This window comes from Bacillus rossius, chromosome 16 (genome assembly GCF_032445375.1).
Source record: "Bacillus rossius redtenbacheri isolate Brsri chromosome 16, Brsri_v3, whole genome shotgun sequence".
Lineage (NCBI taxonomy): Eukaryota > Metazoa > Arthropoda > Insecta > Phasmatodea > Bacillidae > Bacillus > Bacillus rossius.
The window spans coordinates 39,851,841-39,879,604 of record NC_086343.1 but is presented as its reverse complement, the minus strand read 5'-3'; the positions used below and the strand labels follow the sequence as shown (position 1 = coordinate 39,879,604).

The 27,764-nt window shown below is 49.8% G+C and overlaps 1 protein-coding gene across 1 annotated transcript in view; it reads left to right on the top strand.

Annotated features, from left to right (window-relative positions):
• The first annotated feature begins 2,581 nt into the window (after positions 1-2,581).
• Positions 2,582-27,764, top strand: part of LOC134539894 (uncharacterized) — a 58,496-nt gene continuing 33,313 nt past the window's right edge. Inside the window, exon 1 of the mRNA XM_063382242.1 lies at positions 2,582-2,974. Coding sequence (XP_063238312.1) covers positions 2,582-2,974 — 393 coding nt within the window. The remainder of the gene's footprint in view (positions 2,975-27,764) is intronic.

The following is a 27,764-nucleotide window of genomic DNA, read 5'->3' as shown; positions in this document are numbered from 1 at the left end:
CTATGCAGGTTTTACCTGAGCCCAACCTATCTCTAGTTATAGTCTAGATTTATGAGTGAGGGGAGTTAGTCATGGCATCAATCGCTGCCGTGGCTGGCCAATCCCCCTCCTAGCACACGATGCATGCGACCCTCTCCCTGCATGGTTAATCCTGGCATGACAAGGCGTATAGGCTTCGGCCTGAGACACACTTAGGTCCCTCCATAACCCGGACCCCTCCCAAATACACTTAGTGTTAGTTAGGTTAGGAAAATAAAAAGAAAAAAACCCTGCCACTCGACGCCCTTCGCTACATTCCCTCTCGTAGAGTGGCAACGGGCCGAGGTGTGACCACACATTCCAGTCCTCGCAGTTCAGAGACAGTTGAAACAAATCACCGCTGTGCTCGAAACGACTTTTTTAAGTGAAAACTGTTTTTGCCGCGTTGAGCGATTTTTGGTAGGGGTACGTGTCACCGACATGCTAGTGACGCGTTGTGCCAGACTGGCGAATCGCAGCGGCCTGTGTACGTGTACACGCATATATACACTAATACATTGTACATACTCAACTGTATCATGTGCGTGTTGGACTCTTTTTTTATGGGTAAAATCATGCGAGTTCGCGTCACCGACATGCTGTAGTAGCAGTAAGTGAAGTTAAATTGACCACGTGAATACATGACCTAGGTCTTACATCTCTGGTTAGTCATAGCTAGGTAATGAATTTTTACGTAATTTTAACATACGTACCACTGAAATTTGTTGTGACTAAAAAATAATGTAAGGATAAATTATATCATGCTGACATCGTACTGATATAATACCAAAATCATTTTCTTATATACATTTGACGTAGAAATTATGTCATATTACACATTTAAAAACAAAGTTTTAAGTTTTCACTTCTGTTAACAGTCCCCATAAACTGGCTATTTTTTTTATAATAATAACTATCAAATTTATAAAAACAAAACACACGCACACACATCAAAAGAGGTTTTATTTCTGTTTTCAAATGGTCGGGTGCCAAGAAAAAAAAAACATTTTATCGGTTGAAGCCCTGCTAGGAACAACCAAGTCCTTTCAACACAAAAAAGAAAAATTCTGCAATTTTATTCGCTCATACCTATGTCTACTTCAAATTTTAAAAATACCACACACTATCATAACACACACGTAATGGATTTTTTTTCGACACTTCAATATTACCCGTAAAGGATTATTATTTACAAACTTTCTGACGAGCTGAAATATTTTCTTTAAATATCCCATGCAAAGTAGCACTTGTCACGGTTAAAATATGAATTGAAATGCAAAAGCTTCATCAAAACAAAATAATTGCAAAATAAGCCCGCTACATGTGTTTACTGCAGTTAACTACAGAAAACTACACCACTTATTTAACATTGACTAACGTTCTGACTTACTTTCTTGAAAGCCATGAACCCTGGGGAAATTATCATTGGAAAGGCATTAATGTATCATGAAAGTAATTACTTATGGGCAAATATACTCGTTTAATAAGCATTATGTTTGTTTGCTGTTGACATGAATAGCGTCCTTGTCAAGTTCAAAGCAGCAACTGGCCTTCATTCTCGCTAAAACCTGTAAATTGACACAAAATATAAAATTATTATAATTTTTGACACTAGAGAAATCCTGGAATCAGCAAACATAGTCATTACAAGTCTCCAGCTTCCAAGCAAGCAAGTAATACGTCTTGAGGCTGTGGCTAGAGAAAACTATTTTCTTAACTTCAAAACAAAACACAATACACAAAACGGGAGTCAAACATTATAGTTTCTAAAAGTTTATGCTAAGAATAGTCTCTTTAGAATTTTAATAGCGCCTATGCATTCAATAACATATGTTTTTAATTATATGGTTATTGGTAAAGATAATTTATAAGTTTCAGTGAAAACTTTATCTTTAAAACGAAGCTTTACCATTCATATAAACAGATTCAAACAATGACATTAAAATAAAAGTTAGTTTTATTTATTGACTTTACAAATGTCGTCAGAATGACTTCCAAATGTAACGACACAGGAAGCTTAGTTTTTAAAAAAACTTTTTTTAAAAGCTTTCAGTGTAATAAGTCTCCATGCCTCTGTGAATTATAGTTTGAAATCTTATTGACGTGAAGGCCATCTAATAGCGACAACGGCGCAGACACGGAAGGAAGCAGCGGGAAACTGGAAGCACCAAGATGAAACCTACCGTCGCGTCGTCAGGGAACGCCCCTGAGTGGGCTAACCGACACGAACTGACAGGAAAACTTCATAATCATCCATCAGCGTACTTGTGATTCCCGCCATGGTTTGAATACACGTGAACATGAATTATTTATTTATTTCGACTGAAATAATCTGCGACTTTGCGAATAATTTGTTGTTGTATCTCCTTAAGACCGAGTAACAACAACAACAAAAAAATATCGTTTCTTTCCAGCTCGTCAACAATAAACACGTGGAGCGACAAGACGAAGGTAATTGTTTGCTGGTAACCAGGGCAGCAAGTTGGCCGGAGCATGTCTAAATTACCAGTGACCTAAACCACACACACACCTCCACCCCAGCAGACAGTGAAAGTAAGGCGAGATGGACGGATGCCTCGCCGCGCTGCGCGCAGAGGCGGAGGCGCTGATGGCCAGACACCAGCTACTCAGGAGCGCGCTGCTGTCGTCCTGCGCGCCGGAGGACCTCCAGCGCTGCGCCGACTGCAGCCAGCTCTTCAGGGACGCCCTGCAGGAGTCCTCGCAGGAGGGGCTGGAGCAGCAGCTCAGCGGGCTCCAGCACGCCGCGGCGCTGGAGCGCCTGGACAGGAGCCGCCTGGAGGCCCGGCTGGAGTGGTGGCGCCGCCTGTGCGAGCGGCAGGCCGGCGAGCTGGAGGCCGTCAGCCAGGGCGTGGCGGTGGTGCGGCGCGAGGTGCTGCGAGTCGTGGGCCCGGCGCTGGGCTGGACCGGGCCCTCTGGAGGCCTGGCGCGCCTCCAGGTACTGTCACTGCACGTTACCACTCTCTGTCGCGCCGAGCTGGGCTGGACCGGGCCCTCTGGAGGCCTGGCGCGCCTCCAGGTACTGTCACTGCACGTTACCACTCTCTGTCGCGCCGAGCTGGGCTGGACCGGGCCCTCTGGAGGCCTGGCGCGCCTCCAGGTACGGTCACTGCACGTTACCACTCTCTGTCGCTCCGAGCTGGGCTGGACCGGGCCCTCTGGAGGCCTGGCGCGCCTCCAGGTACTGTCACTGCACGTTACCACTCTCTGTCGCGCCGAGCTGGGCTGGACCGGGCCCTCTGGAGGCCTGGCGCGCCTCCAGGTACTGTCACTGCACGTTACCACTCTCTGTCGCTCCGAGCTGGGCTGGACCGGGCCCTCTGGAGGCCTGGCGCGCCTCCAGGTACTGTCACTGCACGTTACCACTCTCTGTCGCGCCGAACTGGGCTGGACCGGGCCCTCTGGAGGCCTGGCGCGCCTCCAGGTACTGTCACTGCACGTTACCACTCTCTGTCGCTCCGAGCTGGGCTGGACCGGGCCCTCTGGAGGCCTGGCGCGCCTCCAGGTACTGTCACTGCACGTTACCACTCTCTGTCGCTCCGAGCTGGGCTGGACCGGGCCCTCTGGAGGCCTGGCGCGCCTCCAGGTACTGTCACTGCACGTTACCACTCTCTGTCGCGCCGAACTGGGCTGGACCGGGCCCTCTGGAGGCCTGGCGCGCCTCCAGGTACTGTCACTGCACGTTACCACTCTCTGTCGCTCCGAGCTGGGCTGGACCGGGCCCTCTGGAGGCTTGGCGCGCCTCCAGGTACTGTCACTGCACGTTACCACTCTCTGTCGCTCCGAGCTGGGCTAGACCGGGCCCTCTGGAGGCCTGGCGCGCCTCCAGGTACTGTCACTGCACGTTACCACTCTCTGTCGCTCCGAGCTGGGCTAGACCGGGCCCTCTGGAGGCCTGGCGCGCCTCCAGGTACTGTCACTGCACGTTACCACTCTCTGTCGCTCCGAGCTGGGCTGGACCGGGCCCTCTGGAGGCCTGGCGCGCCTCCAGGTACTGTCACTGCACGTTACCACTCTCTGTCGCTCCGAGCTGGGCTATACCGGGCCCTCTGGAGGCCTGGCGCGCCTCCAGGTACTGTCACTGCACGTTACCACTCTCTGTCGCTCCGAGCTGGGCTGGACCGGGCCCTCTGGAGGCCTGGCGCGCCTCCAGGTACTGTCACTGCACGTTACCACTCTCTGTCGCTCCGAGCTGGGCTAGACCGGGCCCTCTAGAGGCCTGGCGCGCCTCCAGGTACTGTCACTGCACGTTACCACTCTCTGTCGCTCCGAGCTGGGCTAGACCGGGCCCTCTGGAGGCCTGGCGCGCCTCCAGGTACTGTCACTGCACGTTACCACTCTCTGTCGCTCCGAGCTGGGCTGGACCGGGCCCTCTGGAGGCCTGGCGCGCCTCCAGGTACTGTCACTGCACGTTACCACTCTCTGTCGCTCCGAGCTGGGCTAGACCGGGCCCTCTGGAGGCCTGGCGCGCCTCCAGGTACTGTCACTGCACGTTACCACTCTCTGTCGCTCCGAGCTGGGCTGGACCGGGCCCTCTGGAGGCCTGGCGCACCTCCAGGTACTGTCACTGCACGTTACCACTCTCTGTCGCTCCGAGCTGGGCTGGACCGGGCCCTCTGGAGGCCTGGCGCGCCTCCAGGTACTGTCACTGCACGTTACCACTCTCTGTCGCTCCGAGCTGGGCTGGACCGGGCCCTCTGGAGGCCTGGCGCGCCTCCAGGTACTGTCACTGCACGTTACCACTCTCTGTCGCTCCGAGCTGAGCTGGACCGGGCCCTCTGGAGGCCTGGCGCGCCTCCAGGTACTGTCACTGCACGTTACCACTCTCTGTCGCTCCGAGCTGGGCTGGACCGGGCCCTCTGGAGGCCTGGCGCGCCTCCAGGTACTGTCACTGCACGTTACCACTCTCTGTCGCTCCGAGCTGGGCTGGACCGGGCCCTATGGAGGCCTGGCGCGCCTCCAGGTACTGTCACTGCACGTTACCACTCTCTGTCGCACCGAGCTGGGCTGGACCGGGCTCTCTGGAGGCCTGGCGTGCCTCCAGGTACTGTCACTGCACGTTACCACTCTCTGTCGCTCCGAGCTGGGCTGGACCGGGCCCTATGGAGGCCTGGCGTGCCTCCAGGTACTGTCACTGCACGTTACCACTCTCTGTCGCTCCGAGCTGGGCTGGACCGGGCCCTCTGGAGGCCTGGCGCGCCTCCAGGTACTGTCACTGAACGTTACCACTCTCTGTCGCTCCGAGCTGGGCTGGACCGGGCCCTCTGGAGGCCTGGCGCGCCTCCAGGTACTGTCACTGCACGTTACCACGCTCTGTCGCTCCGAGCTGGGCTGGACCGGGCCCTATGGAGGCCTGGCGCGCCTCCAGGTACTGTCACTGCACGTTACCACTCTCTGTCGCTCCGAGCTGGGCTGGACCGGGCTCTCTGGAGGCCTGGCGTGCCTCCAGGTACTGTCACTGCACGTTACCACTCTCTGTCGCTCCGAGCTGGGCTGGACCGGGCCCTCTGGAGGCCTGGCGCGCCTCCAGGTACTGTCACTGAACGTTACCACTCTCTGTCGCTCCTAAATGAGCTGGACCGGGCCATCTGGAGGCCAGGCGCGCCTCCAGGTATTGTCACTGCACGTTACCACTCTCTGTCTCTCATAGTGGGCTGGACCGGGCCGTCTGGAGGCCTGGCGCGCATCCAGGTACTGTCACTGCACGTTACCACTCTCTGTCGCTCCTAAATGAGCTGGACCGGGCCATCTGGAGGCCTGGCGCGCCTCCAGGTACTGTCACTGCACGTTACCACTCTCTGTCGCTCCGAGCTGGGCTGGACCGGGCCCTCTGGAGGCCTGGCGCGCCTCCAGGTACTGTCACTGCACGTTACCACTCTCTGTCTCTCATAGTGGGCTGGACCGGGCCCTCTGGAGGCCTGGCGTGCCTGCAGGTACTGTCACTGCACGATACCACTCTCTGTCGCTCCGAGCTGGGCTGGACCGGGCCCTCTGGAGGCCTGGCGCGCCTCCAGGTACTGTCACTGCACGTTACCACTCTCGGTCGCTCCGAGCTGGGCTGGACCGGGACCTCTGGAGGCCTGGCGCGCCTCCAGGTACTGTCACTGCACGTTACCACGCTCTGTCGCTCCGAGCTGGGCTGGACCGGGCCCTCTGGAGGCCTGGCGCGCCTCCAGGTACTGTCACTGCATGTTACCTCTCTCTGTCTCTCATAGTGGGCTGGACCGGGCCGTCTGGAGGCCTGGCGCGCATCCAGGTACTGTCACTGCACGTTACCACTCTCTGTCGCTCGTAAATGAGCTGGACCGGGCCATCTGGAAGCCTAGCGTGCCTCCAGGTACTGTCACTGCACGTTACCACTCTCTGTCGCTCCGAGCTGGGCTGGACCGGGCCCTCTAGAGGCCTGGCGCGCCTCCAGGTTCTGTCACTGCACGTTACCACTCTCTGTCGCTCCGTACTGGGCTGGACCGGGCCCTCTGGAGGCCTGGCGCGCCTCCAGGTACTGTCAGTGCACGTTACCACTCTCTGTCGCTCCGAGCTGGGCTGGACCGGGCCCTCTGGAGGCCTGGCACGCCTCCAGGTACTGTCACTGCACGTTACCACTCTCTGTCGCTCCGAGCTGGGCTGGACCGGGCCCTCTGGAGGCCTGGCGCGCCTCCAGGTACTGTCACTGCACGTTACCACACTCTGTCTCTCATAGTGGGCTGGACCGGGCCGTCTGGAGGCCTGGCGCGCATCAAGGTACTGTCACAGCACGTTACCACTCTCTGTCGCTCCTAAATGGGCTGGACCGGGCCCTCTGGAGGCCTGGCGTGCCTCCAGGTACGGTCACTGCAGGTTACCACTCTCTGTCGCTCCGAGCTGGGCTGGACCGGGCCCTCTGGAGGCCTGGCGCGCCTCCAGGTACTGTCACTGCACGTTACCACTCTCTGTCGCTCCGAGCTGGGCTGGACCGGGCCCTCTGGAGGCCTGGCGCGCCTCCAGGTACTGTCACTGCACGTTAATACTCTCTGTCGCTCCGAGCTGGGCTGGACCGGGCCCTCTGGAGGCCTGGCGCGCCTCCAGGTACTGTCACTGCACGTTACCACACTCTGTCTCTCATAGTGGGCTGGACCTGGCCGTCTGGAGGCCTGGCGCGCATCAAGGTACTGTCACAGCACGTTACCACTCTCTGTCGCTCCTAAATGGGCTGGACCGGGCCCTCTGGAGGCCTGGCGCGCATCCAGGTACTGTCACTGCACGTTACCACTCTCTGTCTCTCATAGTGGGCTGGACCGGGCCCTCTGGAAGCCTGGCGTGCCTCCAGGTACTGTCACTGCACATTACCACTCTCTGTCGCTCCGAGCTGGGCTGGACCGGGCCCTGTGGAGGCCTGGCGCGCATCCAGGTACTGTCACTGCACGTTACAACTCTCTGTCGCTCCTAAATGGGCTGGACCGGGCCCTCTGGAGGCAGGCGTGCCTCCAGGTACTGTCACTGCACGACACCACTCTCTGTCTCTCCTAGTGGGCTGGACCGGGCCCTCTAGAGGCCTGGCACGCCTCCAGGTACTGTCACTGCATGTTACCACTCTCTGTCGCTCCGAGCTGGGCTGGACCGGGCCCTCTAAAGGCCTGGCACGCCTCCAGGTACTGTCACTGCACGTTAAAACTCTCTGTCGCCCCGAGCAGGGCTGGACCGGGCCCTCTGGAGGCCTTGCGCCTCCAGGTACTGTCAAGCACGTTACCACTCTCTGTCGCTCCGAGCAGGGCTGGACCGGGACCTCTGGAGGCCTGGCGCGCCTCCAGGTACTGTCACTGCAGGTTACCACTCTCTGTCGCTCCGAGCTGGGCTGGACCGGGCCCTCTAGAGGCCTGGCGCGCCTCCAGGTACTGTCACAGCACGTAACCACTCTCTGTCGCTCCGAGCAGGACTGGACCGGGCCCTCTGGAGGCCTTGCGCCTCCAGGTACTGTCACTGCACGTTACCACTCTCTGTCGCTCCGAGCTGGGCTGGACCGGGCCCTCTGGAGGCCAGGCGCGCCTCCAGGTACTGTCACTGCACGTTACCACTCTCTGTCGCTCCGAGCAGGGCTAGACCGGGCCCTCTGGAGGCCTGGCGTGCTTCCAGGTACTGTCACTGCACGTTACCACTCTCTGTCGCTCCGTACTGGGATGGACCGGGCCCTCTGGAGGCATGGCGCGCCTCCAGGTACTGTCACTGCACGTTACCACTATCTGTCGCTCCGAGCTGGGCTGGACAAGACTCTCTGGAGGCCTGGCGCGCCTCCAGGTACTGTCACTGCACGTTACCACTCTCTGTCGCTCCGAGCTGGGATTGGAGCGGGCCCTCTGGAGGCCTGGCGCACCTCCAGGTACTGTCACTGCACGTTACCACTCTCTGTCGCTCCGAGCTGGGCTGGACCGGGCCCTCTGGAGGCCTGGCGCGCCTCCAGGTGATGTCACTGCACGTTACCACTCTCTGTCGCTCCGAGCTGGGATGGACCGGGCCCTCTGGAGGCCTGGCGCGCCTCCAGGTACTGTCACTGCACGTTACCACTCTCTGTTGCTCCTAAATGGGCTGGACCGGGCCCTCTGGAGGCCTGGCGTGCTTCCAGGTACTGTCATTGCACGTTACCACTCTCTGTCGTTCCGAGCTGGGCTGGACCGGGCCCTATGGAGGCCTGGCGCGCCTCCAGGTACTGTCTCTGCACGTTACCACTCTCTGTCGCTCCGAGCTGGGCTGGACCGGGCCCTATGGAGGCCTGGCGCGCCTCCAGGTACTGTCTCTGCACGTTACCACTCTCTGTCGCTCCGAGCTAGGCTGGACCGGGCCCTCTGGAGGCCTGGCGTGCTTCCAGGTACTGTCACTGCACGTTACCACTCTCTGTCGCTCCTAAATGAGCTGGACCGGGCCCTCTGGAGGCCTGGCGTGCTTCCAGGTACTGTCACTGCACGTTACCACTCTCTGTCGCTCCGAGCTGGGCTAGACCGGGCCCTCTGGAGGCCTGGCGCGCCTCCAGGTACTGTCACTGCACGTTACCACTATCTGTCGTTCCGAGCTGGGCTGGACCGGGCCCTATGGAGGCCTGGCGTGCCTCCAGGTACTGTCACTGCACGTTACCTCTCTCTGTCGCTTCGAGCTGGGATGGACCGGGCCCTATGGAGGCCTGGCGCGCCTCCAGGTACTGTCACTGAACGTTCCCACTCGCTGTCGCTCCGAGCTGGGCTGGACCAGGCCCTATGGAGGCTTGGCGCGCCTCCAGGTACTGTCAGTGCACGTCACCACTCTCTGTCGCTCCGAGCTGGGCTGGACCGGGCCCTATGGAGGCCTGGCGCGCCTCCAGGTACTGTCACTAAACGTTACCTCTCTCTGTCGCTCCGAGCTGGGCTGGACCGGGCCCTATGGAGGCCTGGCGCGCCTCCAGGTACTGTCACTGAACGTTACCACTCGCTGTCGCTCCGAGCTGGGCTGGACCAGGCCCTATGGAGGCCTAGCGCGCCTCCAGGTACTGTCAGTGCACGTCACCACTCTCTGTCGCTCCGAGCTGGGCTGGACCGGGCCCTATGGAGGCCTGGCGCGCCTCCAGGTACTGTCACTGCACGTTACCACTCTCTGTCGCTCCGAGCTGGGCTGGACCGGGCCCTATGGAGGCCTGGCGCGCCTCCAGGTACTGTCACTGAACGTTACCACTCGCTGTCGCTCCGAGCTGGGCTGGACCAGGCCCTATGGAGGCCTGGCGCGCCTCCAGGTACTGTCACTGAACGTTACCACTCCCTGTCGCTCCGAGCTGGGCTGGACCAGGCCCTCTGGAGGCCTGGCGACTCCAGGTACTGTCACTGCACGTTACCACACTCTGTCGCTCTAAGCTGGGCTGGACCGGGCCCTCTGGAGGCCTGGCGCGCCTCCAGGTACTGTCACTGCACGTTACCACTCTCTGTCGCTCTGAGCTGGGCTTTACCGGGCCCTCTGGAGGCCTGGCGCGCCTCCAGGTACTGTCACTGCACGTTACCACTCTCTGTCGCTCCGAGCTGGGCTGGACCGGGCCCTCTGGAGGCCTGGCGCGCCTCCAGGTACTGTCACTGCACGTTACCACTCTCTGTCGCTCCGAGCTGGGCTAGACCGGGCCCTCTGGAGGCCTGGCGCGCCTCCAGGTACTGTCACTGCACGTTACCACTCTCTGTCGCTCTGAGCTGGGCTGGACCGGGCCCTCTGGAGGCCTGGCGCGCCTCCAGGTACTGTCACTGCACGTTACCACTCTCTGTGGCCCTGAGCTGGGCTGGAGCGGGCCCTCTGGAGGCCTGGCGCGCCTCCAGGTACTGTCACTGCACGTTACCACTCTCTGTCGCTCCGAGCTGGGCTGGACCGGGCCCTCTGGAGGCCTGGCGCGCCTTCAGGTACTGTCACTGCACGTTACCACTCTCTGTCGCTCCGAGCTGGGCTGGACCGGGCTCTCTGGAGGCCTGGCGCGCCTCCAGGTACTGTCAGTGCACGTCACCACTCTCTGTCGCTCCGAGCTGGGCTGGAAAAGGCCCTCTGGAGGCCTGGCGCGCCTCCAGGTACTGTCAGTGCACGTCACCACTTTCTGTCGCACCGAGCTGGGCTGGACCGGGTCCTCTGGAGGCCTGGCGCGCCTCCAGGTACTGTCAGTATTCGTTACCACTCTCTGTCGCTCCGAGCTGGGCTGTACAAGGCCCTCTGGAGGCCTGGCGCGCCTCCAGGTACTGTCAGTGCACGTCACCACTCTCTGTCGCTCCGAGCTGGGCTAGACAAGGCCCTTTGGAGGCCTGGCGCGCCTCCAGGTACTGTCAGTGCACGTCACCACTCTCTGTCGCTCCGAGCTTGGCTGGACCGGGCCCTCTAGAGGCCTGGCGCGCCTCCAGGTACTGTCAGTGCACGTCACCACTCTCTGTCGCTTCGAGCTGGGCTGGACAAGGCCTTTTGGAGGCCTGGCGCGCCTCCAGGTACTGTCAGTGCACGTCACCACTCTCTGTCGCTCCGAGCTGGGCTAGACAAGGCCCTTTGGAGGCCTGGCGCGCCTCCAGGTACTGTCAGTGCACGTTACCACTCTCTGTCGCTCCGAGCTTGGCTGGACCGGGCCCTCTAGAGGCCTGGCGCGCCTCCAGGTACTGTCAGTGCACGTCACCACTCTCTGTCGCTTCGAGCTGGGCTGGACAAGCCTTTTGGAGGCCTGGCGCGCCTCCAGGTACTGTCAGTGCACGTCACCACTCTCTGTCGCTCCGAGCTGGGCTGGACAAGGCCCTATTGAGACCTGGCGCGCCTCCAGGTACTGTCAGTGCACGTCACCACTCTCTGTCGCTCCGTGCTTGGCTGGACAAGGCCCTCTGGAGGTCTGGCGCGCCTCCAGTTACTGTCACTGCACGTTACCACTTTCTGTCGCTCCGAGCTGGGCTGGACCGGGCTCTCTGGAGGCCTGGCGCAACTCCAGGTACTGTCACTGCACGTTACCACTCTCTGTCGCTCCTAAATAGGCTGGACCGGGCCCTCTGGAGGCCTGGCGTGCCTCCAGGTACTGTCACTGCACGTTACCACTCTCTGTCGCTCCGTGCTAGGCTGGACCGGGCCCTAAGGAGGCCTGGCGCGCCACTAGGTACTGTCACTGCACGTTACCACTCTCTCTCGCTCCGAGCTGGGCTAGACCGGGCCCTCTGGAGGCCTGGCGCGCCTCCAGGTGCTGTCACTGCACGTTACCACTCTCTCTCGCTCCGAGCTGGGCTGGACCGGGCCCTCTGGAGGCCTGGCGCGCCTCCAGGTGCTGTCAGTGCACGTCACCACTCTCTGTCGCTCCGAGCTGGGCTGGAAAATGCCCTCTGGAGGCCTGGCGCGCCTTCAGGTACTGTCAGTGCACGTCACCACTCTCTGTCGCTCCGAGCTGGGCTTGACCAGTTCCTCTGGAGGCCTGGCGCGCCTCCAGGTACTGTCACTATACGTTACCACTCTCTGTCGCTCCGAGTTGGGCTGGACAAGGCCCTCTGGAGGCCTGGCGCGCCTTCAGGTACTGTCACTGCACGTTACCACTCTCTGTCGCTCCGAGCTGGGCTTGACCGGTTCCTCTGGAGGCCTGGCGCGCCTCCAGGTACTGTCAGTGCACGTCACCACTCTCTGTCGCTCCGAGCTGGGCTGGACCGGGCTCTCTGGAGGCCTGGCGCACCTCCAGGTACTGTCAGTGCACGTCACCACTCTCTGTCGCTCCGAGCTGGGCTTGACCGGGCCCTCTGGAGGCCTGGCGCACCTCCAGGTACTGTCAGTGCACGTCACCACTCTCTGTCGCTCCGAGCTGGGCTGGACCGGGCTCTCTGGAGGCCTGGCGCACCTCCAGGTACTGTCACTGCACGTTACCACACTCTGTCGCTCCGAGCTGGGCTGGACAAGGCCCTCTGGAGGCCTGGCGCGCCTCCAGGTACTGTCAGTGCACGTCACCACTCTCTGTCGCTCCGAGCTGGGCTGGACAAGGCCCTCTGGAGGCCTGGCGCACCTCCAGGTACTGTCACTGCACGTTACCACTCTCTGTCGCTCCGAGCTGGGCTTGACCGGTTCCTCTGGAGGCCTGGCGCGCCTCCAGGTACTGTCAGTGCACGTCACCACTCTCTGTCGCTCCGAGCTGGGCTGGACCGGGCTCTCTGGAGGCCTGGCGCACCTCCAGGTACTGTCAGTGCACGTCACCACTCTCTGTCGTTCCGAGCTGGGCTGGACCGGGCCCTCTGGAGGCCTGGCGCACCTCCAGGTACTGTCAGTGCACGTCACCACTCTCTGTCGCTCCGAGCTGGGCTGGACCGGGCTCTCTGGAGGCCTGGCGCACCTCCAGGTACTGTCACTGCACGTTACCACTCTCTGTCGCTCCGAGCTGGGCTGGACAAGGCCCTCTGGAGGCCTGGCGCGCCTTCAGGTACTGTCAGTGCACGTCACCACTCTCTGTCGCTCCGAGCTGGGCTGGACCGGGCCCTCTGGAGGCCTGGCGCGCCTCCAGGTACTGTCACTGCACGTTACCACTCTCTGTCGCTCCGAGCTGGGCTGGACCGGGCTCTCTGGAGGCCTGGCGCGCCTCCAGGTACTGTCACTGCACGTTACCACTCTCTGTCGCTCCGAGCTGGGCTGGACAAGGCCCTCTGGAGGCCTGGCGCACCTCCAGGTACTGTCACTGCACGTTACCACTCTCTGTCGTTCCGAGCTGGGCTTGACCGGTTCCTCTGGAGGCCTGGCGCGCCTCCAGGTACTGTCAGTGCACGTCACCACTCTCTGTCGCTCCGAGCTGGGCTGGACCGGGCTCTCTGGAGGCCTGGCGCACCTCCAGGTACTGTCAGTGCACGTCACCACTCTCTGTCGCTCCGAGCTGGGCTGGACCGGGCCCTCTGGAGGCCTGGCGCACCTCCAGGTACTGTCAGTGCACGTCACCACTCTCTGTCGCTCCGAGCTGGGCTGGACCGGGCTCTCTGGAGGCCTGGCGCACCTCCAGGTACTGTCACTGCACGTTACCACTCTCTGTCGCTCCGAGCTGGGCTGGACAAGGCCCTCTGGAGGCCTGGCGCGCCTCCAGGTACTGTCAGTGCACGTCACTACTCTCTGTCGCTCCGAGCTGGGCTGGACCGGGCCCTCTGGAGGCCTGGCGCACCTCCAGGTACTGTCAGTGCACGTCACCACTCTCTGTCGCTCCGAGCTGGGCTGGACCGGGCTCTCTGGAGGCCTGGCGCACCTCCAGGTACTGTCACTGCACGTTACCACTCTCTGTCGCTCCGAGCTGGGCTGGACAAGGCCCTCTGGAGGCCTGGCGCGCCTCCAGGTACTGTCAGTGCACGTCACCACTCTCTGTCGCTCCGAGCTGGGCTGGACCGGGCCCTCTGGAGGCCTGGCGCGCCTCCAGGTACTGTCACTGCACGTTACCACTCTCTGTCGCTCCGAGCTGGGCTTGACCGGGCCCTCTGGAGGCCTGGCGCGCCTCCAGGTACTGTCACTGCACGTTACCACTCTCTGTCGCTCCGAGCTTGCCCGGACTGTCCACTGACATGGTATCCCAACCCATGAACCTCTTGGTTTCTGTAACCTGGCGATCGTGCGTGTCCTTTTTTTTATGACATTAGTACATTTTCATTCGTAAAAATAATAAACATTTTAGCATTGCAAGTGAGTGGTAATAATTTACAACAAAATTAGTTTGTGCTACTGAAATTTCGCCTTCCGCTTATAGTTTTAAGAAACCCGTCTTACATGGCGTAGCTGTTCTAGAACCAATCCAGTACTTTCATTTCCTGTAATAGATGTTTCCTCTTTGGTTGATTGAAGTGCAGCAAGAGCTTCTCTCGCCAATATGAGCCAATAACAAAAGTGAGATGTTGCAAATATTTTCCTAGTGTTTTACACGAAAATATTTAAAACTTTAACTTAATCGCTATACTAAATTCTTTATTTTTTTACAAATTAAAATGTACCATAGTATTAAAAATAGGACAAAAGCACATCATTTGTATTAGCATATTTCTCCTTAGTTGTAAAAACGCAAGATTTGAATTAAAATATCTCCACGTTTTTATTATAAACACGTGCATAACCTTTAAGGCGAGCAGACAAAGCTTGTGGCCTGGTATTTTCCATTCAACTGGTACAGGTATGCCCACAGAGTATCAAAAAATAAAACATACTGGAATAACTCTACACGGTGACAGAAACCAAACTTAAGAACTCGCAGCAAAATTATCTGTTTACATAGCATAGGACATTTTGCAATAGTTAAACATGTTGGTGAAGAACTAATACATGGTATCTCCCAGGAGGTATGTGGTGTAAACGTCTGTTTTGAAGCAAGAGTCACCCTGGTTAGCAATTATTAGCAAAACAAGCCGTGGCTGCAAAGCTTGAGAGGAAAGAACGTATGTATCAGTAAGGGATCAGCATTAAAAATAACTATAACAAACAGTGTTTTGCTATCCATATCGAAAGTACAGTTCACATATAATAAATTATTGACATTGCTAAGATATCACACACTCACTCCCCAACTTCTTGCCTCTATGGCTTTTCTAATCCAACATAGCGTTATCCCAGTTTTTAACAACCTGGCTAGTTAATTCGGTTTCCTACAATCGTTCAGCAGATATTCCTCAGTGTTTGCGAGCAAGTTCGTGCAGTGTTTTCGACTATTATGTTCGAGAGTATGTCTTACAGCCCAACCCAGGACCTATGACAGGGTTTCATGTGCATTTGTAGCAGCTACAGCTCGGTCCCCCGGCACGGGCGGTGGGTGCGGGGTTTCGAGCCAAAGGCTGGGTACGCCATCTTGGGTTGTGACGTCACGATGGACATCTTGGATGACCTTGACCTTTGGCTTTATGGACCTTAACCCTAGCAGCCATCTTGAATTCCGCCACTATGAATCATGACGTGACAGCCGCCAACTAGAACTTTTCCACCATATTGGATTATTACGTCATAGCCCCTATCTTGGAATCTAGAACTTTCCGCCATCCTAAATTATGACGTCAGAGCCACCATTTGGTTTTCTAGAACACATTACGTTTTTATTTATGAAGTATTGTTCGCCATCGTGGATTTTAGAACTTTCCGCCCTCTTGGATTCCGCCATTTTGAATTATGACTTTATGTCAGCGATTTTGAAAATCCGGGATTATTAACGACATAAATAAAAAGAATGAAAATTTATAAATCTTATTTATAAAAAAATTTAATAAAAAGAACACTTATTTCATGGACTTTGGTCTCCTTGTCTCGAACCTGGTTAGGGCAAGAAAAATTGCGGCGGCTCCTGGCGGCTCCTCCCTCCACACAGGCTACCAGTAGACTGACACCCCTCCCTCCACACAGGCTACCAGTAGACTGACACCCCTCCCTCCACACAGGCTACCAGTAGACTGACCCTCCTCCCTCCACACAGGCTACCAGTAGACTGACCCCCCTCCCTCCACACAGGCTACCAGTAGACTGACACCCCTCCCTCCACACAGGCTACCAGTAGACTGACACCACTCCCTCCACACAGGCTACCAGTAGACTGACACCCCTCCCTCCACACAGGCTACCAGTAGACTGACCCTACTCCCTCCACACAGGCTACCAGTAGACTGACCCCCCTCCCTCCACACAGGCTACCAGTAGACTGACACCCCTCCCTCCACACAGGCTACCAGTAGACTGACACCCCTCCCTCCACACAGGCTACCAGTAGACTGACACCCCTCCCTCCACACAGGCTACCAGTAGACTGACCCTCCTCCCTCCACACAGGCTACCAGTAGACTGACCCCCCTCCCTCCACACAGGCTACCAGTAGACTGACACCCCTCCCTCCACACAGGCTACCAGTAGACTGACACCCCTCCCTCCACACAGGCTACCAGTTTACTGACCCCCTCCCCAATAATATCGCCTACCAGGATGATGAAATCATGATGGCCATCTTGGATCCGCCATTTAGTTTACTTGAGTTCACTGCAGCCATATTGATTTATTTTTTAACCCACTAAAGTGCAGGTTGTCAATCACCAGACTGTCGTAGCTTGTAACATTTTGTCGGACATATCGGCCGACATTGTCCCCCCTCCCTTCCTTTTACCGTAAATAAAAAGCTTCTTACTGTGGGAGCCCAAATGCGCTTGGGAATCATGACTGTGAGACGGGTTTGATAAAGGTAAAAGTCAAAACTATGTTTTATGGAAAATATTGTGTATATTATAGTTTACTTCATGCATGCGTTTAGGCCCACATATGGGCAGTTTACATCATACTCCACGCGCAAAACACTCGCGAATATTACAGATTTGCGCCCGTGTTGGCCGCCATGTTGAAAATCTGTAATGATAAAATACACGTAAGTATGTAAAAAAAATTTAAAAAAAATTAAAACAGAATTTATAAATAAAGTGATTGATTCGATCGATTACTGTCCTAGTTTCGATTCTTACTGATATGGGAAAGTTATTTTTAGTATAAAAATACTTATTTTATTAAATATGACGAAATGTTCCAAATTATCTTAAATTTCTTATTTTCTGTCTCCAGTAGGACGCTCAAATCTTTTTAGCCAACATCTTTTAAATCTGTAATTATATATTTAAAATACGGAAAATAATTCCTAAACTCTTAAAAAAAATAACTCTTAATATATTTGTTAATTCGATAGATTTCAGTCCTTAGTGCGTTCTGTTCCCAGTGCTGAAGGTAAAAAAAAATTAAATTCTTAATTTAAAATATATTTTTCCTATCTTCGGATGAGTTTATTATACTTCATTACTAAGACCAAGGAATCTTTTCAAGATATGTAACTAAATAAATATGTTTCACAATATCACTATACCTATTTGAAGGCCACCAACGACGCACTTTATGGTAACTAAAGTGCCAACCACAATCATATAGGCCAAGCGTCCCCGAACCACAAGACCTTCTTTTTCGATAGTTGGCATTCCTTTCAACCAAGTTAAAACAAATTAGAAGCATAATCTACAAACGAAGAGACCTTATTTTTCGAAAAAGGTCCTTCTATCCGGCATACTTCTGTTGTAAATAGGCACTGCTCATACTGCAATTGTCTCCTGGACGTACACAATTAACTTATTGGAATATCTGCGAATGTAAAGTCTGGCGTGCAATTGCTGTTTGTCAAATCTGAATTCACAACTCACTGATTGGCTAAAGGCCAAACGTGTCAATGTACTAGAACCAACCATGCACACTGCTGGTTGCCAGTGCACTTGACTGCGCCCGACTCGACACTGGCGGATCACTGGAACGTCGCGTCGCTGCCCAGCGTTCGCGCATCCTCTCAGCCAGTGAAGCCCGCTACGCCAACATTTCTGTACATCTGTTCGCGTCTCTAACGTGCAGAAATATGTTCGTTGCTCAACAGAGGTTGCTTGTTTTGGAATATCTTGCAAACCCACTGAAATCATGCCCCGCAATTTACGAACATTCTGTGTGTACTTATAAGTAGTATAGAATAGGGCATACTGGCACAGGCTTCAGGCTGAGGTGCGAGGTGCCGGGTCAATGGCCGATTGCTCTGACGTCACGGCGGCCATCTTGGATGAGTGTAACGGGTCACAGTGTAACGGGACACGGCGTAACGGGACGCAGTGTAACAGGACGCATTAAAACGGGACACAGCATAACGGGACAAGTAGATCACGGTGGCCATCTTGGATCCGCCATTTTGAATGACGTCATTTTGTTTTCCCGAACATTCCGGCGTTATGTTTTCAGCCAATTTGAAATATTATGACACCGTTGCAGATTCCATTACGGTCGCCATCTTTAAAATCTTTATTTATTATCCGATTTTAATGGAAAAAAAATTAAAATTTATAAAAAAATTCAAATAATAAAAATTTAATAAATTTTTTATAAAAAACAAAAATTTACGAAACGGACTTCGGAGTCCTCGGTTCGAACCCGAAGAGTGCAAAAAAATTAAAAATGGCGACAGGCTCTTTCCCCCGCGGTGGCTGCTGGCAGACTGACCCCCACAACTTTTTTTCAAAGCATATATATCGTCAGCTGATATGACATCATGTCCGCCGTCTTGAAAATACATAATTTTTATGCTAGAGATGCGGGAAAAAGTTCAAAATTCATTAAATAAATTGACAATAAATATAATAATTGATTATATCGATTCCTGTCCTCGGTTCGAAACCTGATCGATGCAATAATGTTTAATTTTATGTAAAAAAATAATAATTTCAATAAACCATGTTCAAAATTCATTAAATAAATTTGTAATCTATATAATGGTTGATTAGATCGACTAAGGTCCTTGGTTCGATTCCTGGCCGATACAAAACAACTTAATATTTTAAAAAAGTACCACAAAAGTGGCAGGTTTGAGAAAATAAAAACACCGCAAGTTCTTTTAAAAAAACTTTATTACATATATACTATACTACTACAAGTACAAAAAAAAAACACAGACAAATTACTAAAGTTTTGTGGATTTCTCGATGTCTGCATCTGCTACCTATGGATTAAAGTGAGGTGGAAAGCCGTCTTATCAGTTTATCAGGTCGACATATTGGTACACCACAATTTTCACACAAAGACGAATTATCAACTTCATTAAAAGGACAGTGATAAATTTCGTGTCGTTGTGCACTTTGAATATTTGCTAATGTTTTGTTACAAAATATACAGCTTGATTGCGATGAATGTATAGCCAGTCTATCACAATTCCTGAGGTGGCGTTTTAATCTTCCATAGAGTATAAACTTGCTTAAACATCTGTTGCACTGATATTTAATGCGTTCAGAGTTACTACTGCAAATGTGTATTACATAATCATGTAATTACAAATTTTTGATCTTCTCGCAGTATGTGCAGCCGGGTGATGGAACACCGTTGGATGCACCTTCCTTCATCAATGCCACTGGAACTGTTGACAACCATTGTAACACCGCTGACATGTTAACTTCTGAAGCCGTTGAGGTCTGCTCTGCGGAAGATGTTGCACGCGTCGAAATCTCCTGCTGTGCTGAGAGAGTAGGTGTAGCTGTAGACATCGTTGTCATCGGGCTCTGCACTGATGATGGTAGACCTTCTATCCAGGTTGGTGTTGATACTGGTAATGATGCCATCGAGTTCTCAAGAATAGCTAGATACTGGTCTATTATGTTATACAAGTCTAACTATCCGATCCGTTCATCACCGCAGCCAGAGACAGACTGAAGTCCATATCATTTGGGGTCTCACTTATAAAGTCTCATTAGCTTGTTCAACACATGAGTCAAAACAATAACCATGTTCATTATACTCGCACTTAACTTTCTCGGAGCATTTTTATAATGAAGATGTAAGCTATCAAGACGTGAAATTAGTTTTTTGCTCTTATTGCACTGAAATTGTATTCTTTTAACATTATTAGAACAACTGCTTCTTTCATGTCTGCGAGCATTTGAGGTGATAGTAAATGATGCGTCACAATATTTGCACTGACGCAATGTACGCTCTTCATTAGTTGAAGAATCCATTGCTGATGATGAAACTTCGGATGATGGTGGTATCACATCTGTTGAAATCTCCTCCAATGTTGACGTCGTCGTTGCCAACGGGATCTGCACCTTCTCCGTCGTAGCTGTCGTCAAGGTTCCCGTAGTCGAAGGTACAACCTCCATCGAGTTCGACGTTAAAGACGGTAAAGATGCCATCGAGGTCTCAAGAACAGCTAATTGACACGACTTATGCACCAGAAGAAACAAACTAGGCGATCCTTACACCGCCGACGTCAGTAACAAACTGAGAGACCTGCTGTCTAGGACTCGCTTATATACATGCACCGTATAGAATAATACGCTAGTCAAATCAAGAACCATTTACAATAATACTAGAATCAAATCTACAAATTAAAAAAGAGGATCATTTGATCGAAAAAAAAATTCGATCTCTCCAATATAAGCCAGGCTCCAAGAGCTACAATTCGCGTCATCAGATCCATCTACATTTTGGTCCTATGCTTCAATTGACCATTAGCTTCAAGTGCTCCAACAGCTCCATCAGCTCTAACACGTAATGTACGCAATGTACGCGCAATACATGCAATGTACGTGCAATAAATGTAATGATCACCCAGTACACACAGGAAACGGAACGTACACACAGTACACACAGGAAACGGAACGTACACACAGTACACACAGGAAACGGAACGTACACACAGTACACACAGGAAACGGAACGTAAACACAGTACACACAGGAAACGGAACGTATACACACAGTACACACAGGAAACCGAACGTACACACAGTACACACAGGAAACGGAACGTATACACACAGTACACACAGGAAACGGAACGTATACACACAGTACACACAGGAAACGGAACGTACACACAGTACACACAGGAAACGGAACGTACACACAGTAAACACAGGAAACGGAACATACACACAGTACACACAGGAAACGGAACGTACATACAGTACACACAGGAAACGGAACGTACACACAGTACACACAGGAAACGGAACGTACACACAGTACACACAGGAAACGAAAAGTACACACAGTACACACAGGAAAAGGAATGATCACACATACAGTAGCGGAAACACACAGGCGGAGTAGGAAATCAGAATACAAGAAATAAAAACATTAAATTTTTACTTTCAATATTTAATTACTTCTCAACATTACACAAATACAAGTAAAAGAAGCCATTATTGTATGTAGCCAGCTTTCCTCAGTTCTTTGAGTATGAAGGATATTTCTTTTTATGCACGAATAGTTTCCTGCACAAAGCGAGCCATGTAGAAGTCTTAGCCGGTCAACCAATATGTTTGGATTTTTCCATGATGTGTAATCAATCTCTTCTACCAACATCTTACTTGCTTGTTTATTATAAATACTTTTAATATCACAATCGTCCCAGTGATCATAATAAGCATTATCAGATGTATTTATTATAACACGTCGTTTCCATCGTTTCGGTCTCAGGACATCGCCACATTCTTCGATCTTGTCAGCTCTAGGTGCTTCATCACAGTCTATGCCTTTGTCAACAGCCTCAGAGTCACTGCAACAATCACTGTAGAAGACATCCTCTTCACCCAGATTACCGTATGAATTTCCTATCGATGATGTCGAAGTGTCTTCATCGTCTTCATGCTTCCTTTTTAGAAGTCCATCATTTTTACAAAGAATGGAGGATCTACTGAATATAGGCTTGAATGTATTCTCAATTTTCACGGTGTTGATACTTCCATTATTTTGAGTCTTCCCGAAGCCATTAGCATCCTTCAATTTATGTTCTTCCTCACGATCGGGTGAGCTAATACCATCACGCTCAGGACAAGGAAAATTATTGTCGTAATGAAGATCACTCTTCATTAGTCTAGTGGATTTATCGGTGTCCTCTATACCGTAAGTAGTCTTGACTTTACATGTTCTGCCATGTCTTTTTAAGCTGTCAATTCGTGTTAACAACCTGCTACAACGATTACAGCTTAACATGTTGCGTAGTGGGTTTATAGCATAATCATTCTTCTCATGACGTCTAGCATTCCTTCTCATGACAAAATCCTTGCCACAGTATCTACAGCGGCTTCCTTCCGATTCAGCTGCAGATAACAAACCATGATCCATGGTAGCTTCTGTGACTAATGTTAGATACAAACTGCCAGTTTTCTCCAATTGGAACCATTTCTTAACTTCTCTTTGATGTGCAAAGTTAGAGTTCTAGTACAAGCCAGAATGTTTGAAATTTTTTTTTTTTTATTTTTAATTTTTTTATTTTTTTTTGGATTTTTATGATATCAAAGAAAACTTGTGGTGGTTTTCTCCTTGTGCTTCCGATTATTCTTGTCAATATTATGGTGGTTTTCTCCGGGTGCTCCTGATCATTCTTGTCAATATTATGTTGGTTTTCTTCGTGTGCTCCTGATTATTATTGTCAATATTTTGATGGTTTTCTCCGTGTGCTTCCGATTATTCCTGACAATATTATGGCGGTTTTCTCCGTGTGCTCCTGATTATTCTTGACAATATTTTGATGGTTTTCTCTGGGTGCTTCTGATTATTCCTGACTAGACAACTGATGGTTTTCTTCGAGTGCTTCTGGTTACTGATGAGGAATTGATCTCTGCACGAAAGATTTTTTTACTTAATGAGGTATGTCATTTTTATTCAAGGTTGCATTTAATTAGTGAACTTCTGCTACTTAATCATCACTAGTAATATTTTTATCAGGTGGAAATTAAAAAAAAAATCATTACTCGGTCGAATAATAATAATCTCTGTGAAATCTAAGAAAGGACAAACTTCCTTCTCCTTGGAGTCTAGTGAAGCCAACCTTCCTTTGCGATCGATAGTGAGTATTCCGCATCCCGCATTAATGAAATAGATATTATTTACCAGCAAGCAACACGTGGCGACATCTGTTGATGACAACCAGAACTACTTGCATCAATTTGCTTTGCATTAGATAACTTAACTTCGCTGATGAAATATTTAAAAAATTCTATTTAAGAAAGGTTCCAATTGGAGAAAACTGGCAGTTTGTATCTAACATTAGTCACAGAAACTACCATGGATCATGGTTTGTTATCTGCAGCTGAATCGGAAGGAAGTCGCTGTAGATACTGTGGCAAGGATTTTGTCATAAGAAGGAATGCTTGTGCTAGAAACCCACTACGCAACATGTTAAGCTGTAATCGTTGTAGCAGGTTGTTTACACGAATTGACAGCTTAAAAAGACATGGTAGAACATGTAAAGTCAAGACTACTCACGGTATAGAGGACACCGATGGATCCACTAGACTAAAGAAGAGTGATCTTCATTACGACAATAATTTTCCTTGTCCAGAGCGTGATGGTATTAGCTCACCCGATCGTGAGGAAGAACATAAATTGAAGAATACTAATGGCTTCGGGAAGACTCAAACTAATGGAAGTATCAACACCGTGAAAATTGAGTATACATTTAAGCCTATATTCAGTAGATCCTCCATTCTTTGTAAAAATGATGGACTTCTAAAAAGGAAGCATGAAGACGCTGAAGACACTTCGACATCATCGATAGGGAATTCATACGGTAATCTGGGTGAAGATGATGTCTTCTACAGTGATTGTTGCAGTGACTCTGAGGCTGTTGACAAAGGCATAGACTGTGATGAAGCACCTAGAGCTGACAAGATCGAAGAATGTGGCGATGTCCTAAAACCGAAACGATGAAAACGATGTGTTATAATAAATACATCTTATAATGCTTATTATGATCACTGGGACGATTTTGATATTAAAAGTATTTATAATAAACAAGCAAGTAAGATGGTGGTAGAAGAGATTGATTACACATCATGGAAAGATCCAAACATATTAGTTGACCGGCTAAGACTTCTACATGGCTCGCTTTGTGCAGGAAACTATTCGTGCATCAGAGAAATATCCTTCATACTCAAAGAACTGAGGAAAGCTGGCTACATACAATAATGGCTTCTTTTACTTGTATTTGTGTAATGTTGAGAAGTAATTAAATATTGAAAGTAAAAATTTAATGTTTTTATTTCTTGTATTCTGATTTCCTACTCCGCCTGTGTGTTTCCACTACTGTATGTGTGATCATTCCGTTTCCTGTGTGTACTGTGTGTACGTTTCGTTTCCTGTGTGTACTGTGTGTATACGTTCCGTTTCCTGTGTGTACTGTGTGTACATTCCGTTTCCTGTGTGTACTGTGTTTACGTTCCGTTTCCTGTGTGTACTGTGTGTATACGTTCCGTTTCCTGTGTGTACTGTGTGTACCTTCCGTTTCCTGTGTGTACTGGGTGATCATTACATTTATTGCACGTACATTGCATGTATTGCGCGTACATTGCGTACATTACGTGTTGGTGCTGATGGAGCTGTTGGAGCACTTGAAGCTAATGGTCAATTGAAGCATAGACCAAAATGTAGATGGATCTGATGACGCGAATTGTAGCTCTTGGAGCCTGGCGTATATTGGAGAGATCGAATTTTTTTTTTCGATCAAATGATCCTCTTTTTTAATTTGTAGATTTGACTCTTGTATTATTGTAAATGGTTCTTGATTTGACTAGCGTATTATTCCTTACGGTGCATGTATATAAGCGAGACCTAGACAGCACGTACGCTCAGTTTGTTACTGACGTCGGCGGTGTAAGGATCGCCTAGTTTGTTTCTTCTGGTGCATAAGTCGTGTCAATTAGCTGTTCTTGAGACCTCGATGGCATCTTTACCGTCTTTAACGTCGAACGATGGAATAATGTTAAAAGAATACAATTTCAGTGCAATAAGAGCAAAAAACTAATTTCACGTCTTGATAGCTTACATCTTCATTATAAAAAATGCTCCGAGAAAGTTAAGTGCGAGTATAATGAACATGGTTATTGTTTTGACTCATGTGTTGAACAAGCTAATGAGACTATATAAGTGAGATCCCAAATGATATGGACTTCAGTCTGTCTCTGGCTGCGGTGATGAACGGATCGGATAGTTAGATTTGTATAACATAATAGACCAGTATCTAGCTATTCTTGAGAACTCGATGGCATCATTACCAGTATCAACACCAACCTGGATAGAAGGTCTACCATCATCAGTGCAGAGCCCGATGACAACGATGTCTACAGCTACAGCTACTCTCTCAGCACAGCAGGAGATTTCGACGCGTGCAACATCTTCCGCAGAGCAGACCTCAACGGCTTCAGAAGTTAACATGTCAGCGGTGTTACAATGGTTATCAACAGTTCCAGTGGCATTGATGAAGGAAGGAGCATCCAACGATGTTCCATCACCCGACTGCACATACTGCGAGAAAATCAAAAACTTGAAATTACATTATTATGTAATACACATTTGTAGTAGTATCTCTGAACGCATTAAATATCAGTGCAACAGATGTTTAAGCAAGTTTATACTCTATGGAAGATTAAAACGCCACTTCAGGAATTGTGATAGACTGGCTGTACATTCATCGCAATCAAGATGTATATTTTGTAACAAAACATTAGCAAATATTCAAAGTGCACAACGACACGAAATATATCACTGTCCTTTTAATGAAGTTGATAATTCGTCTTTGTGTGAAAATTGTGGTGTACCAATATGTCGACCTGATAAACTGAATAGACGGCTTTCCACCTCACTTTAATTCATGTGTAGCAGATGCAGACATCGAGAAATCCACAAAACTTTAGTAATTTGTCTGTGTTTTTTTTGTACTTGTAGTAGTAGTAGTATGTATGTAATAAAGTTTTTTTAAAAGAACTTGCGGTGTTTTTATTTTCTCAAACCTGCCACTTTTGTGGTACTTTTTTAAAATATTAAAGTTGTTTTGTATCGGCCAGGGATCGAACCAAGGACCTTAGTCGTTCTAATCAACCATTATATAGATTACAAATTTATTTAATGAATTTTGAACATGGTATTGAAATTATTATTTTTTTTACATAAAATTAAACATTATTGCATCGATCAGGTATCGAACCGAGGACAGGAATCGATATAATCAATCATTATATTTATTGTCAATTTATTTAATGAATTTTGAACCTTTTCCCGCATCGCTAGCATAAAAATTATGGCGGAAATGACGTCATAACAGCTGACGACATATATGCTTTGAAAAAAGGTGGTGGGGGTCAGTCTGCCAGCAGCCACCGTGGAGGAAGGAGGCTGTCGCCATTTCTAATTTTTATGCACTCGTCGGGTTCGAACCGAGGACTCCGAACTCCGTGTCGTAAATGTTTGTTTTTTATAAAAAATTTATTTAATTTTTATTATTTGAATTTTTTTATAAATTTTAAATTTTTTTCCATTAAAATCAGAAAATAAATAAAGATTTTAGATGGCGACCGTAACGTAAATTGCAACGGTGACATAATATTTCAAAATGGCGGAAAAAATAACGCTGGAATGTTCGAGAAAACAAAATGACGTCATCCAAAATGGCGGATTCAAGATGGCCACCGTGATATACTTGTCCCGTTTCGCTGTGTCCCGTTACGCTGTGTCCCGTTACACTCATCCAAGATGGCCGCCGTGACGTCAGAGCAATCGGCCATTGACCCAGCACCTCGCACCTCAGCCTGAAGCCTGTGCCAGTATGCCCTATTCTATACTACTCTTATGTATACATATAAGTAAACTAAATTTATACAAACTGTCGCTAGTTTATGTTTCAGAAATCGAAGAGGGCGGTGATAGTAGAGTATAAATGACGATACTGGGACTTCTGGCTGCGAATTGATGATTGTTTACATTTCTTTCCCCTATCCGACCATCATCTGACGTCTCGGCGGCCATCTCGGACTCAAAATGACTCAAAATTTCTAAAAATTTCTAGATTTCAAGGGAAAATTTCACGTATTGAGGGAAAATCTCTCGTTTTATTCCGCGAAAAATTTAAAAATTCTGAATTTGACAAACCTTCAATTACTTTTGTCTCAGAAAGAAAACAATTTAATTCCCAAAGGTAGCTTAAATTCCTTAGCGTCAAGCCTCTCTAAGCCGCTAACATCAGGACTTTGACAGTGACTTTGAACTTGACCTGGATGAAATTCAAATTTTTTAATTTTCAACCAAAAAATTTCGAAAAAATTCTAAAAAAAAATATTTTTAAAAATAGCTTACTTAAAATGTTTAGTTACTTAATCTAATTTGGTCTAATTCCCCGCGAGAGTAAACACGTAATTTATTTTATACATTTAATAAATTCTTAAAAAAAATAAAAAAGTGACAAAAATTTTCTTACATCACCCGCCATCATCAATTCTGACGTAATTGCTGAAATTTTTGTTACGGCTGCCATCTTGAAAATCCGTAATTGTTATCAGATATAAATAGGGAAAGAATAGAAATTAAAAAAAAAATAATTAATCAAATTGCAATAACATATCTACTTTAAAAACCATACACTTACGTCTTCCGGTTTGAACCCAGTGAAGGCAATAATAACAATTGCGACAAAACCTTCCTCCACGTAAGCCACCGGCAGAATGACCTCCCACCACTAATACCTATATATATATATATATATATATATATATATATATATATATATATATATATATATTTTCTGTCACGATCCACCTTCAGAGGGGGGGGCGAGAATCGTAGCTCTTTACATAGAAACAACTCGCTTGGCATCAACTAGTCTTAACTTCATAAAATACTTTACTGTACCTAGGATCATAGGTTCGTCATCCCGTACAGGATGTCTGGTGAGAGCTGAACTAAGGAGATTTTGCAAAATAACATAATACTTAATTAAAA